Here is a 14,407-nt window from a genome sequence, read left to right as displayed (position 1 = left end):
CTAAACAACCAGTAAGTCACATTCATGAGGGAAGTAGAAATCCTTAAAACATCAGACATGTGGGCACCATTAGCCAGCAGCCTAAAGGAAAATAAAAACGAAATGGTTTCATTTTTACACATTAACAAACAGCAAATATTAATCGGAGCTTATGACCTATTTCTGCATGTTCTGAAATGAAGCACAAAGGTGAATCATTGCAGTCGATAGTTACGAGACCGCCCACGTATTTATTAATACCCTGCATTGTGTAACGCTTTGTAACCGACAGTGAGAAGAAGATTTTTTTGGGCGGCCAGTTACATAAAACAATTAATAGCTGCGTTCCATAATTTTGACTGTTCGGATGTCACTCGTGGATCAGCAGCTTCATGGGAAGCTTGGATTTAATCTCTGGTTATGTGAGCGATAAACACATTCAGCACCAATTAAATTATGTTACGTAACTATACGAACCAAAATAACTCCCATTTGTTTAGCAGATATACTTACTGTTTGGAGTCGTTTTGAAGCTCTGAAAATGAGATGTGTATGAACGTTTTGTGTGATTCTTTCTCCATGACTCCAACACTTTTCGGCAACAACCAAGGTTATACAAAACACTGAACATTTCCTAGATCCTTTAAGTGTAATCCCATTGACTTACAATTTAGCTGCAACAGATCCCGAGCACCTAAGGCGGTGCTAACTGTTTTACTGTCCCCGCAGGAGAATGGACAGCTTTGTTTTACAACACTGTAATGACACAACAGAAGCTGAGTCTCAGATAATCCCGGCAGCAGGGCTTAAAGAGCTCAATCTCGTTTATGATGTAAGGTAGCACGAGTCGCTCCTCATGTCACTTCCTTTGTCAAACTGCATGATACTGCAGAAAAGGAAGATTTCAAATACCGCAATACCACAATTTAAAAATACTAATTTGCAAGCGAAAGTCTTTATTCAGCTGTTGGAAAAGTTTCAAAAGTAAAAGCATTCATAGACGTATGCACGATTCCCGTTTTCACCATGTTGCAGAATTATTAGGGCGTCATTTTACTATTCTGGTTGGTTACTTTCCTCTTTGTTAAATAGTGCTGAGCAGCTATAGACTTTTTTTTCCAAATCTGCATCTTTTGTGATTAAATGAAAGTATTTGCATTGAAATGACTTGGGGTTGGGGAATTCTCAGAGCTCCAGCATTTTTTTCTTCACCTTATAAAACTTTATAAAATAATTTAACTGTGCATACAAAATATTAGTGGTCTGCAATCTAATGTAGCAGTAGTAGCAGTAGTAGTACAGTTTGGGGGAAAAAAAGAGCAAGAAGACCCACTACTTTAACACTCAGGGTCAACCCAGCTAATAATGGGTCTGCCTCCACGTTGTCATGGTAACAGTACTTGATTGGATTAGAGACATTCATTCAGAGATCATCAAGAGTAGTTCATAAAAGTGTGTTTAAAATAATCTGACAGCAGGCTGGGTTGTCCTCAAAGGGTATCAAGTATTGTCTGACCGTTCATCGTATAGTATCTGTAACACAGATTGTTTCTCAGCGTGAGAAATTGCAATATATCAAAATCTTGTTTGTCTTGTCTTGTTGTTCATTAACGTGCTCCAGAACATATATATTTCTAAGAATTGGAAGATAATACTGTCTGTTTTTTTTGTTTTTTTGTAGTTTTTATTCATTTGCAGTGACGGAATAGATTTTTATATTATTTCACATTATCATACAGTATTCATAAAACCATCTATATTGACCATTTCAGTTTTAGGATTAACATTTTTAGTTGAAACATGGTTTACTTGCTGCTACTTTTTTTTTTTAAGTGCCGATTGAAAAATAATCTAGAGATTTTCTTTAAACAAATGCCCGTAAAGCGACTGTGTATTGCCAGATGAGGTACCACAATGGAGACTGACACAGTGGCTCAATGATAAAAGTGTTATTGTCATCATTATAAACTCTGTGTCTATGGAGACTACACCAGAAATTCAGAACGCTAAAAAGTCATCAGAGGTTAGCTGAGGGGTTCAGAGATTTTTATTATGACGCAAACTGAGGCACTGTGTTTTGCAACTGATTCGTCAGCGGAGCAGTTTGAAATGTTGCAATGAGTAACGAAGGAAGAAGTAACGGCCACAGTGTGTCAGCCGTTAGAGGAAGAGCTGCAGGCGACGGGCCGCTCGCCTCCAACTCCTCAACCAGATGAACAACTCATGTCTGCTGTTCACAGACACGTGCAGCACAGGATCACATCATGGCTCCTGACAGAAAGATGGAAGAAGGCTAGTTGTGGTCTGATTTATCTGTTAAAACATCAACAGTTTGCTTTGCCACATCTTAATTCTGTGACTTACAGTGAGGTGAAATCAAATCAAGCAGGACTGAAATATTCAAGGTGTTTCTATAAATCCTGTAAACTGTTTGATTAAGTTGAGGAAATCACCCAGGGGTAAAAACTGCAAAACTGTCCACCTTGTAATTAAGCTTTTTAGGATAATTTGACTCCATGAGCAGGTACAACTATCAACCATAACATTATGACCACCTTCCTAATATTGTGAAGGTCTCCCTTGTGCCTCCAAAACTGTTGTGACTCATCAGAGAATGGACATGGGTCTTGTGAGGGCGTCCTGTGGTGTCTGGAAACAGGATTGTTAGTAGGCCAGGTCAACACCTTGTGCCGTGCATGTTTAGTTTTGTTTTTTAGTTGTTCCTACTGTTTTTGTGTGTGTGTCTTTGTCAGACTGCTGCCATCAAGTCATTGCTATAGGGTGGGGGTGCCTGGTCTGGTCTAGGTTGGTGCTACATGTAGTAAAATCCACATGAATACCATAGGTCTAAAAGTTTCCCAGCAAAACACTGAATTGTCACAAGATGCTCTATATACAGTATATATATATGGCCTGAAATATCACATGACCATGACAACCCCTTGAACCAGTATCCATGACAACATGATGAGCGTTTCCAGCTTCTGATATTCTGTCTCTGATTGCAGACCAGGCTTAAAACTCAAGTAGTTGAATCAGGGAAACAACACAGCAGCCACTGACGGTCGATAAAATAATAACGTCACATGTTTATTTCCAATCAGTTCGCCCCTGCATGGCTGTGGCCAAGTTAGGCCGTTCGGTGTGAGATACCTGAGGTTTATTGTGTCACTGCATACTGTCTGGCTGCTGGCCTGCCAGATCACATGGCCTGATGCAGATTAATGTATAAGCCTGTTAAAGGCAGCCTCTGAAGACCACGGTGTACAATGCAACATTCTAAGCAGCCTATTGTTGCGATGGAGTTAAAAGCCTGTGAGAGTAGCGTTAAAACAAGCTGCCAAAAATCTGACCTGCTTTTTGCTGAATAATTTTTTTTATCATTACTTTTTATCATAACTTATTTTGGTTTGAAAGTTTTTTTGTTCAACATGACAACCACTTTTTTTCTTAGTTGTCTTCTTATTATGAAGTAGAAAAGATCTGCTTACAATATTAATGCATTGCAAGCATCTATGAGTGCATTATTATCAGAGCACAATAATTATAGCCACCTAGTAACATAAATCCATAAAATATTCACCACAGCCAGTGTAAAAAAAAAAATCTCTGTTTAAAATTGCATAATTGATAGATTTTTTATTTTTTGGCACGGATCATGTTAATGTGAAAATGTAAAACACAAGGTGAAACAAGGGCAACCAACAGGTCTGAAAAAAAGTGATTTGGATAAGAGGTCAAATGTCTTGTTGTCGTGTTGCCTTGGCTTCACCTTGACTTTTTTGGTGTACGTCGACCTGGATGACTGAACAACAATGTGGGGACACCTAAGGGAACTGTCTCCATTTTTTTTTTTTTGTTTGTTTTGTTCACTCTTTATACTTCTGATTTCCAATACAGCTCTGGGTCCTGCCACTTGCTGAAGTTCCCTGATTACTTCTGCGGTGGCAGGGCCTATCAGAGATGGACAGGAGATGGAGTATAGGACAGTGATCAGAGAGTGGCCCCCAGCAAACCACCTACTCCTGAATGTGGACACGACCAAGGAGCTGGCCATTGACTTAGGGAGAAAGAGGACACCAGTGGAGCCCATTGCCTGAGACAACTCCACTTTCTCAGGCAGCTCAGGTCTTTCAATGTGTGCAGTGAGTTACTAGAGTCTTTCTATCAGTGTGTTGTTGTGAGCGTCCTGTTCTTTGCTGTGGTTTATTGGGGAAGTACTACCATTAAAAAAGATCAGTAGGATCAACAAATTGATCCGAAAGGCTGGACATGTGTTTGGTAGGGAGTTGGACACGTTTGTCTCAGTGAGGGACAGGATGACACTGGATAAACACCTCTCCATTGTGGACAGTCCATCTCATCCACTACACCAAACACTAGAGGGTCAGAGGAGCTCATTCTCCAGCAGAATGATTCAGCTCCGCTGCCAACAGAACTTCTTTTATTCCATATTCTATCCAGCTGTACAGCAGCTCATTTTTTTTGTAATAATTAAGCCACTATGAACAATAAATCCCCCTTGTGGATCATTAAAGTCTGTCTTAGCCTGTGAAACTCTTTGTGAAGTGTATTTTCTTACAAAGTGAAATCCATGTTTTGAAATGATTAAATTATCAAATTTACTCGAGCCAACCCTATTTAAACTGCGTGGAAAGACGAATGATGCGTCGTCCAAAGCAACAGCAGCTGTTGCTGCTGCTGCTGCTGCAGCCTGACCTGAGTCTTAAGTCTCAATGAGCACCTGTGAGACTGGCCGCCCCTCCCCTCGGCTGTCTCCGTGGACGTAATCTCCGACCTGACAACAGGTATTTGTGAAGTCCCAGACAAAGTAATCCGTCCAGACCTCGGTGAGCTTTCAGCAGGAGAGTCAGAGCAGAGCTCCTACAGCGCAGAGTCTCTTGGTAAGCCCCAGTGAGTGTGCTGCTGAATGAATCTTTCATTTATTTCTTCTTTCTTCTTTAGTCCTCATAATATTGTACTTGTACAGACTGGAGGCAGATTCTGTTTTGAGCCCGAGGGACAGTGTTTCTAATTTGTATTCTGCGCGTAATTCTAGTGCGTGTGCGTCAAGGTTCAGCATAATGACTAGATGTTATGAGAGTAAACCTGGATGTGTTTAATGGCTCAGCCCTGAAGACAAGCTTGATCAGGATATCTGACCATTCGCCTCTGCCGCAGAGTGATCTTTCCGCGGATGCCGCAGCCAACCCGGCGCTGCTGCTGCTGTTGTCATGAGAGTAGATGGATGATAGGGTGCATCCGTCAGAGCAGCCTTTGCCTTCTGTCACTCCTTTCATCATGTCCATTTTGCATCTGTGCAAAACCACGACTCTGGAGGGATAACAACACATTTGCAGAATGTATTTAAATGCATTGATTCAATACAAACCTGCAGCACTTTGCATGAGTTTTTCACTGCTGGCTGTGGTCGGGGATCCTCTGCTGATGTTTATTTTCTGGCCATTATCGCAGGGGAAACCGGTGTGGGGCACCCCTTTCTGAGCTAATGTGTATGCAAATACATATAGTTTAAATCATTTTGGACACTGTAAATGTTTTGAATTGTACTGCAAGACGAAAGTCGGATTAGGCATTTTTTTTTCTTCATTCTCGTGTCTGTTTATTGGTATACAGCACATAGACTGTTGTTAATGTGTTGGTTTTATCTGAGATATTTTTATTTTATTTTACATTTAAACCCATTCCTGTGAAGCTATCCGGTGCTTAAGCCTGCTACATGTTCAGGTCTCCAGATCAGGTGCTAATCCATTATATAAGAGAAATGAGGGCAAGAAAGCAAAGTGGGTAACCTGTTAATTTAAAGTGCCCCTAATCCCTCTGGTGCCTTCAGTTTGACTGGATAAGTCTTTCTTTCCCAGGGTTCTAATCCCCATAGACCTTCATTATTTGTCCAAATTAATGCACGCATATTGTTTACAATGTTAACTCACTGTGTAATTCTCAGAAGTGCTGGAAGGTGTTTGGATAAATATGAAACCGTTCATTTAACAGTCCTGTCACCATTGACAGGCCCTTACTGAGAAGAAGCCTTCACACTTCACTCCTTCCTGTGTGCTACATAGAGCAGGGATTAGTGCGCTAACCTTTTGTCTGCCAGACAGAGACTCATGTCTCACCGGCTGCGTCCTCCTGCAGACAGTCTGAGCAGCGCGGCGGTCACACCAACCTTCGCACCTGCTTTGTCATGACTGTCCAATAATCCCTCAAGACTTTCTGCTTATGAACATGATGATGAGGGAGTCTGACTATTAAGCCAAGATTAGTTGCTTTTCCCTTTTGCTCTGGAGCAGCTGCAGGCGGAAATGTAACTCACTAAGGAAACAGGGCGATTGTAGAAGTTCGGCGTTAAGTGACGTCTGTTCTGAACATTCGTTCTTCTCTTGTCGGACACCAACAGAAATCCCTGTTGAAGCATCTGCAGTCATGGGTCGTCAAGAGGCCGACTACATGTGGAAGAAGTCCACTGAAAACATCCAGGAGATTTTTGACATCATGGAAGAGTTGGGATCGTAAGTACATTCATTGACATAACACCTCTTATTTACATTATTAACTTAATTCTTGCTCAGTTCCAGTGTCCTCTAGAATATCTTGCAATGCTGTTTTGCTTTTGTTGTGCTGAGGGAAGCTGGGATGGGCTCCAGCCTCCCCGCGACCATTTTCTGCAGGTGCAGAAAATGAAAGAAAAATGAATGTATTAAGGAAGCTGCATGGCTTGATTAGACCCTCAACGTGATGTTTGAGTTGGAGAACAGATTACTGGTTTGATTGGATTGACATACAGAGGCCTACTTTACACAAACCTCGGACAACAAGACGCTTTAGCTGTTAGGGGGTTAGTCAGGCTTTCCTGCTGGCGCCTGGCAGAGAGGTCGGTGCAGCGCTTCATTCACAAAAATGCTTAAATTACCTCCATGCGGAAGAGTAAAGAAACTGTAAGAATCCAATTAAAAAGCTGAGACAAAATATTGAGTAAAGGTGAAGAAAAACAGTCAGTTTATGTGGGGTGTGTGAAATGTTTTAGCCGCTGGTCAGACAAGAAGCTCATCTGCATTTACACCCTGGGACATTTTCTGACGTTTTACAAACATGACTCAAGAAACGAACAGATCATACCAATTATATATGTACACACTCTGCATTTTACCCACCCAAATTTGCACACTATGTGGGTGTGTTTGCGTTTCCAAGCAGATCTCAAACTTCACTCTAAGTAATCTTTCAAAAATGAATAATTAAACTCCAGTTTAATTTCTTCCGCTGACCTTATTTTTGTCTCCTCACCTCAGTGAGGGAGAGTAATAAATCCACCAGCACCGCTGAGTGTTTTGCGAGTGACTGGAGACCAAAAGATGAGATGCCGACTGTAAATAACGGTGTCAGCCAAAGTGATGCCTGTGTGTTATGGGCAAACAGACTGGCTCCGTGCTCAGGGTAGGAGAGGCCTCAGAGAGGTTCTGCCAGTGATGACTGGACTCCAAGGAGGCGAGGCATCACATGATCAAACGTGTGGTTCAACTAGTCTGCAGCAGTTAATCCCCCCTATCCACCCCAAAGAATTACAAACAATGAAGTCAGTTAAGCCTGTCAGTAACTGACAAACTAATGTTCATTTTGTTTTGTTTAAATGCCCAGTTCCCCATTCAGGCCTCGATTTCATCCATTGAGTCAAAATATTTTCTTCAGGGAGATCCTAGTAAAAGAAAATGAGCTCCAGGGGGATTTGTAGAGCCGCGATGACGATGCAGGGGCGGTGTCGCCTTATAAATACACAGCAGCACAGATGTTCAGTAAATCTCTGTTGTTTTCTTATCCAGTGGGTAAACGCGTCCCCTGACACCTGTCTGTGACCGGGCCTCTGCTCTATCTAGCAGCTTGTTGCTCCCAAGGATCCTGCTGCACATGCTCAGCCTGGAGCCCTCGGCCGGCTGCTGTTTCCGTTGCGTCAGGGATAAGGAGCCCTAATCCACCTGGTAGAACAACTATTCTCAGACGGTGCTGAAGATAGCACGGTTACAGAACAGAATAATAAGCTTTTGACATGTGAAGAGTTAAGCTGCTGAGGTTCTCGGTAGATCTTAATTGTCCCTTTGATACTGCTGTTTCTGCCTGGTGCTTATTTTAATTCTGAGGGTCTCCCAAAAATTTGCATCAGGAGGTTGTGATGGATGGTGCAGTAAAGGGGGAAGAAAAACAACCAGTACGAAACCTACATAAAGTCATTAGATTAGCAATTATCCAATAGACACGTCTGAGATTTAGCTTTAATGAGTTCCCTTTAAAACTGGACTAAATTTAAAAGTGTTTAAAGTACAGCGTATTCTTTTCAAGAGTCAGATGAGAATCTCCTTCATTTGTGTGTTAAATGTGAAGAAGTGGATGTAACCACTATTCTCTCCCGATTGCATAATGAAAATGTAAATCACGTCCAACGTGTTTTATTCACAGTTGTTCTGTTCTAATAAGAGGGAAAGCTCATTTCCTCTTGCCCCGGAGAGACTTGTTATCTCTTCCTGAGAAGTGATGAGGGAAGGCATCATCAATAAGTCATTTTTGTGTTTGTGTGCTAATTAAACAGAGGAGCGTTCTCAGAGGTTTACATGGTGAAGGAGAAGAAGACGGGAAAGATGTTCGCCATGAAGTGTGTGAAGAAGAAACAGAAGAGGGACCTCAACCTGGAGAACGAGATCGCTGTGTTGAGAAGGTAATTCGCATGTGAATTTGTACGGGCCTTCATCTTTCATTTCACATTCCCTCAGTAGTCGTCACGGGAGAAGGAGCCGACATGCCTTCTTTTATCTTCTGAAAATGTGTGAACTCTGATGGGATATTGACAGCAGTGACAAAATAAAAAAACATGTTTCTTTTGTTTTTTGGTTTTTTTTTAGAATCAAACACGAGAACGTTGTAGGGATGGAGGATTTCTATGAAAGCCGGACCCACTACTATCTTATCATGCAGCTGTGAGTTCCCTTCTTCCTATACTGTAATCAAATAATCTGAGAAGCAAAGTAAAAATTGGGTTTAAGAGCACATTTGAATGGAAGTGTTGTCTGGATACCAGTGTTTCAGGCGGAGAGCTCTTTGACCGGATACTGGACCGAGGGGTTTACTCAGAGAAGGATGCCAGCAGTGTGATTCAGCAGGTGCTGCAGGCCGTCAGCTTCCTGCACCAGAATGGCGTCGTGCACCGTGACCTGAAGGTACGTCACTGTCACTTTTAAAAACAACAGATGTTGACCAAAGTGTGGCACACAGTAGTCAAGGCATGTAACAATATATTAAAGATATAAAACACACAGTCAACACAAAACAAAGACAATAATAATATGGTAGTACCTTGGTATCTACAAAGCACCTGTTAATATCCATCCATTCATTTAGTCTTAACCTGATTATCCTTCACAGAGACACTTGGTTAAAGAGAGATGATTTGAGACATAGTTTGATATTTTGGAAACTATGTATATTTACTTAGGTAAGAAGATTAACTCTGTTCTCTGTATGTGTCTCTATGTAAAGCGTGAAGCCACAGATAGCAGGTGGCTAGCTTAGCTTAGCATTAGGACATGAATCAGAAGGAAACAATTAGCTTTGCTCTGTTAAAAGGTAAGAAAATAAATCCATAAGCATCTAAAGCCGACATCTAAACGAGATTTTCTGGCATTAACTACTGACTTTATTTAAGCAAAATGTAAGAGGCCCTCTCTAGAGCTGGTGCTTGATTTGTTCATTCTGGACAACTGGAGAAACATGTCGGCACAACATGTTATTGTACTGTGCAAACTGAAAGCTTTTCAGAGGGGCTTAAATGCTGAATAAATTCTCTGTCATACATATCTCCATTGGTTGCTTCAGAAGTGCAACTGGATGGATTATGTTCCCTTTGGACAGTTTTTAGGCTAAGCTAAGCACCCTTGATCTCACATTTATACACGCGAACGTATGCAGTTGCTCTTTGTTCAAATATTTATCAAAGTGTTGAACTTGCGCATTAAGTTTCCTGCACTTTTTAGTCATCCTCCATTTACAGCATCAGTACTTTTACGGAATTTGTTAGCATTTAAGAAGTTCTCCATTGGGGGCCTTGGTGTGTGAACAGCTCTCCTGTCTCTTTGACCCTGTGCAGCCAGAGAACATCCTCTACTACAGCCAGGAAGAAAACTCCAAGATCATGATCAGTGACTTTGGCCTGTCCAAGATGGCGGACAATGGTATCATGTCGACAGCCTGCGGCACACCAGGATATGTAGGTAAGGAAGCATGTCGGCCTTGTGAATGATTAATGGATACTCACCTAGTGGAGACCTGAAACGGGTCAAAGACACATTGAGTGGTCAGTGCAGAGAATATATTATTTATTCCTTTGTCTCTTTTGGAGTAATGACTTGTTTAGCTTTTAACGTTCCTTCTCGCTTTCAGCTCCGGAAGTTTTGGCACAGAAGCCCTACAGCAAGGCCGTAGACTGCTGGTCTATAGGAGTTATCACTTATATCTTGTAAGTATAAATCCACTTTGAATGTGTGATAGAATAAAAACAAACATAGGAAATTAGAGGCTTTTTGTTTATGATTTAAAATCGGATGCAGATTTGCCTTTAAAGGCGGGACAGTCTGATTAATAGCAGCTACTGGTCATAAACGTGTTTTGAAATTGACTAAATACAGACAGATGATGCAGTGAGTGCATCATAGCGCCCTCTAGTGAAATTATACAATACATTTCACAACAGTACTACTATTTTATTGTACGATACACACAATTTTATTGTGTAATGCATGTTTATGGTTTCATTTCAGACTCTGTGGATATCCTCCTTTCTATGAAGAGAGTGAGACACGGTTATTCTCCAAAATCATGAAGGCACAGTATGAGTTTGACTCACCCTTCTGGGACGACATATCTGAATCTGGTAATTACACAAAACGTTATCACAGACCTGTTGTTTATCCATGGTAAATTTTCTTCTTCTTCTTTTAATGTCTCTGTCTCTTTTATTTTGATCTGCAGCTAAAGATTTCATACGTAACATGATGCAGAAGAATCCCACCATGCGTTACTCTACAGACCAAGCACTCAGACATCCCTGGTGAGTGTCTCTCAGTAGATATTGGTTATATATATATATGTATGCCAGTTAATGTATTGTACCTCATATGTTTAATCCACGCAAAAAAATAAAGTGGTGTTACAGGCGTTAGTAAGTTCCCCAATGGTATCCAGTTTTTATGCCAAGCTAAGCTAACCATCTCCTTCTTGTTGCTTTATAATTAGCATGTGGAAATAAGAGCTGTAACCAATCTCCAGGCTAACATAGTTAACATAGCACGTTTGGACTTCTAGAAGTTACGTAAATAATTGCAGTGAATTGACTCATAACCACGTCCATGTACGGAGGTAAAGGACAGGAGATAACCATGTGTCCACACAGCATCAGGTCACGCAGATGGAACCTGAATGAACCACCTCCTGGAAATAAAGTTAAGCCTTCTCTTACGCTTCCTGTTTTCCAGGATAATCGGAAAGACGGCCCGGAGCCAGGACATCTACTATTCCGTCAGTGTTCAGATCCAAAAGAACTTTGCCAAGTCCAAGTGGAAGGTTAGTCTGCACTGATTTCTTGGCTTTGGTTTGGTAAGCTGATCGAGGTCCTGCAGCTTCTAGAAGATTAAGCGGGTGCCTTCCCAAAATCCTTCCTGATTAAGGACAGTTTAATGAGATACTGTTCTGTAATCAAGGCCGCTTATGCAGCTTATGTAGGGCTTTTACTGTCAATAGCTGTGTTTCCGTTACAGTTTTTGCTTAGGTGTTTGACTTTGTATAGAAAAATCTTTGAAGGTCCTCTAAAAATGTGCAGCTCTCAGATCTCTCTTTCAACCTCTTTTCTGTGTTCGCTTTACAGCAAGCCTTCAATGCCACTGTAGCCATCAACCACATGAAGAAGCTGCAGCTGGCCCACTCAGAGGTGGCCATGAGGAAGACCAGTGTCCCAGACATCAAAGTGATTGACGTGTCGTCCCCACCTAAAAACAGCAATCATCTTGACCCAGACAAGGCCGAGCCCATGGTGACCCTGCCCCTCCCCACCAACCACGTTGACCTGAAGAGCCACTACCACGCACTGAAGGCCAGTCAGAGCCAGGGTGATTCCCACCACGCGCCCACTATAGCTGAGCAAGGAAAGCATGTCTATCACTCAGAGCCTGCCAACCTGAACGGGTTCGTGTCACCTCCACCTGCTTCAGTATATTTTTTTCCCTTTGTGATCTCAAAGCAAAACTAATGAGATTTTACTCTTTTTGCTGTCAGGTATGGCAAAAATCGCAATGGCAAGACTTTACAGACTGGAGTTTGCTCAGTGATGTGAAGGCTGCGCGAAGGCTACATGGAAACAAGAATTTTACTTGGTAGGTTCTTGTAAAGCATTTGGAAATCCTGCTTAAATATAGTGGTTATAAAAACAGCAGGTTTTTAAGATAAAAATAAAATAAATCAGCAATCGTATTTATAACCTGCACCAGCGTTTCCCAACCTTTTTTCCTACTTGTATCAAAGAAAAGACTTCCAATATAATAGCGTTCACGTTACAGGTTAATTCTGAGGAGAAAAAATCAGATCAGACAAGTTTTGGTGCACCCCCAGGTTGGGAACCACTGGCCTATACAATGTCACTGAAAGCCACACTTCTGCACTGTTTGTTCTTATTACAGCACTCAGTGTTTTTGGGTGAGATTGTTGCATCAGGAATATTTTTTACCACTCAATACGATGAAAGATAAAGGCCTGTACAAAATGCTCCGATATAATTAGTCTCAAAAACATTTTATACTCACCGAACAGTTCATGCTTGTCTTTAAAGTCTTTATTTTTTAAAATAAGTGTACAAAGTGTTTTCAATCACACAAGGCAGAAGACGAGCCAGTTTATTTGTGTTCCTGTGTTCTGAACACCTGAATGGCCTTTAATTGCTTTCTGTTTGTCAGTGTATGCTTGACTACTGTTAGAGTGTCTAATCCTGAATGGGTTTCTGCTCTCCGCAGGTCAGTGTTGCTGTTTGGACTCAGCGTTCAGCTGCTTATTTCTGCGGCTGCCCGAGACCGAGAATAGGAAGCGGTTGACCCGATCGGTCTGGGACATCGACAGAGTGCCCAATATTTGATTTTGGAACGAGTGCCTATGAAACTTCCCGACTGAAGCAACACAAATAAACCCTCTCACACTGAGGTGCACAGTCACAGTCAGACACACAGTCAGAAGCTGGAGCTTGTAAACAGTATTGGGGGGATTGGGATATGAAGGCATATGATGGGCTCACCTAATGTCATTTATGGTGAAGCAGTCCCTGATTCCTGATGTCATGAAAGCTTCAATTGAAAGCACGTAGCGTTATTGGGATAATCACATGTTATATATATATAAAGACACACAATTAAATAAGACGAATTGTTGTACTTTATCATGTGTAAAACAGTATCATAGTACAGTAACAAGTACAGTTAAATATATGAACATGCTTAATACTTCTAATAAGCCATGTTAATATGATTTGCTCTTGTGAAGTGATCTCCCATTTTTGTCACTCATATTAATTGTTGTTTTATTTTTTATAAAATATTTGCTTGCTTTTTTTAAATAAAGTTAAATAAATAATAATAAAAAAAGAATAAAAAGCTTTAAAAAACCATACATGTTCAAATAAATACATCAGTAACAGTGTAAATGCCACAAGTATGACCAGGACCTGCCAACCGTAGCTCTCACATGCTGCTAGAGTCTGAAATGTCATTTACATAATAGATGTTGCTGCTCTTACTGTAAGTTGTTCCCTGTGGACAGTCCGCTTGGTGTCTCTCCAGCTGTGTGTGTTTGTATTAATGCATTCTACAGATATTGAACCTATGTATGTATTAAACTGGGATTCATGTACGCTCAGAAATAAAGCCTGTATCAAATTTGCACCTGTTTTTTTTTTTTTTTTTTTTTTGCCTTTTCCTTTCTCCTCGTCCTCTCTCAAAGAAAATATTTGCCACATTATTTGTGGGTAATATTTTATGAATCTATGATTAATCCTGCTAAAGAGTGTCCAAACTAAATATTAATCACAATCAGTTAAGAATGAAAAATGAAATTGAGCATATAAAATGTTAATACATGCATTACTCAGACCAATGTAAACATTTCAAATAGTTTTTCTTATATATAATATTTTCTTTGATAACTTATTTGCATATTTGATTGTAGTCCTTGAGATTAGAGGATGTAGATGTCACAGTTCCCTGAGATTGTTTTTGTTACAGAAAGAAAATGTATAGTTTAACTGAAATTGCGCATAAAACATTTGAAGAAATATATGACACCACTTATCTAAACCCAAATGAATAAGTGAAAACAGGAAGAAATTTTT

The 14,407-nt window shown here is 40.8% G+C and overlaps 1 protein-coding gene across 1 annotated transcript; it reads left to right on the top strand.

Annotated features, from left to right (window-relative positions):
• The first annotated feature begins 4,686 nt into the window (after nt 1-4,686).
• On the top strand, nt 4,687-13,961 carry camk1gb (calcium/calmodulin-dependent protein kinase IGb). The gene is made up of 13 exons (XM_047572250.1): nt 4,687-4,883; nt 6,401-6,512; nt 8,582-8,707; nt 8,892-8,966; nt 9,068-9,206; nt 10,133-10,256; nt 10,426-10,501; nt 10,803-10,915; nt 11,014-11,092; nt 11,517-11,604; nt 11,906-12,222; nt 12,313-12,410; nt 13,044-13,961. Exons 2-12 carry the CDS (start codon nt 6,427-6,429, stop codon nt 12,368-12,370), a joined length of 1,281 nt encoding a protein of 426 aa, XP_047428206.1. The 5' UTR covers nt 4,687-4,883; nt 6,401-6,426; the 3' UTR covers nt 12,371-12,410; nt 13,044-13,961.
• Nucleotides 13,962-14,407: the final 446 nt, after the last annotated feature.

The sequence above is a fragment of the Mugil cephalus genome, chromosome 1, assembly GCF_022458985.1.
Source record: "Mugil cephalus isolate CIBA_MC_2020 chromosome 1, CIBA_Mcephalus_1.1, whole genome shotgun sequence".
NCBI classification, from domain to species: Eukaryota; Metazoa; Chordata; class Actinopteri; order Mugiliformes; family Mugilidae; genus Mugil; species Mugil cephalus.
This window is presented reverse-complemented; position numbering and strand designations above follow the sequence as displayed.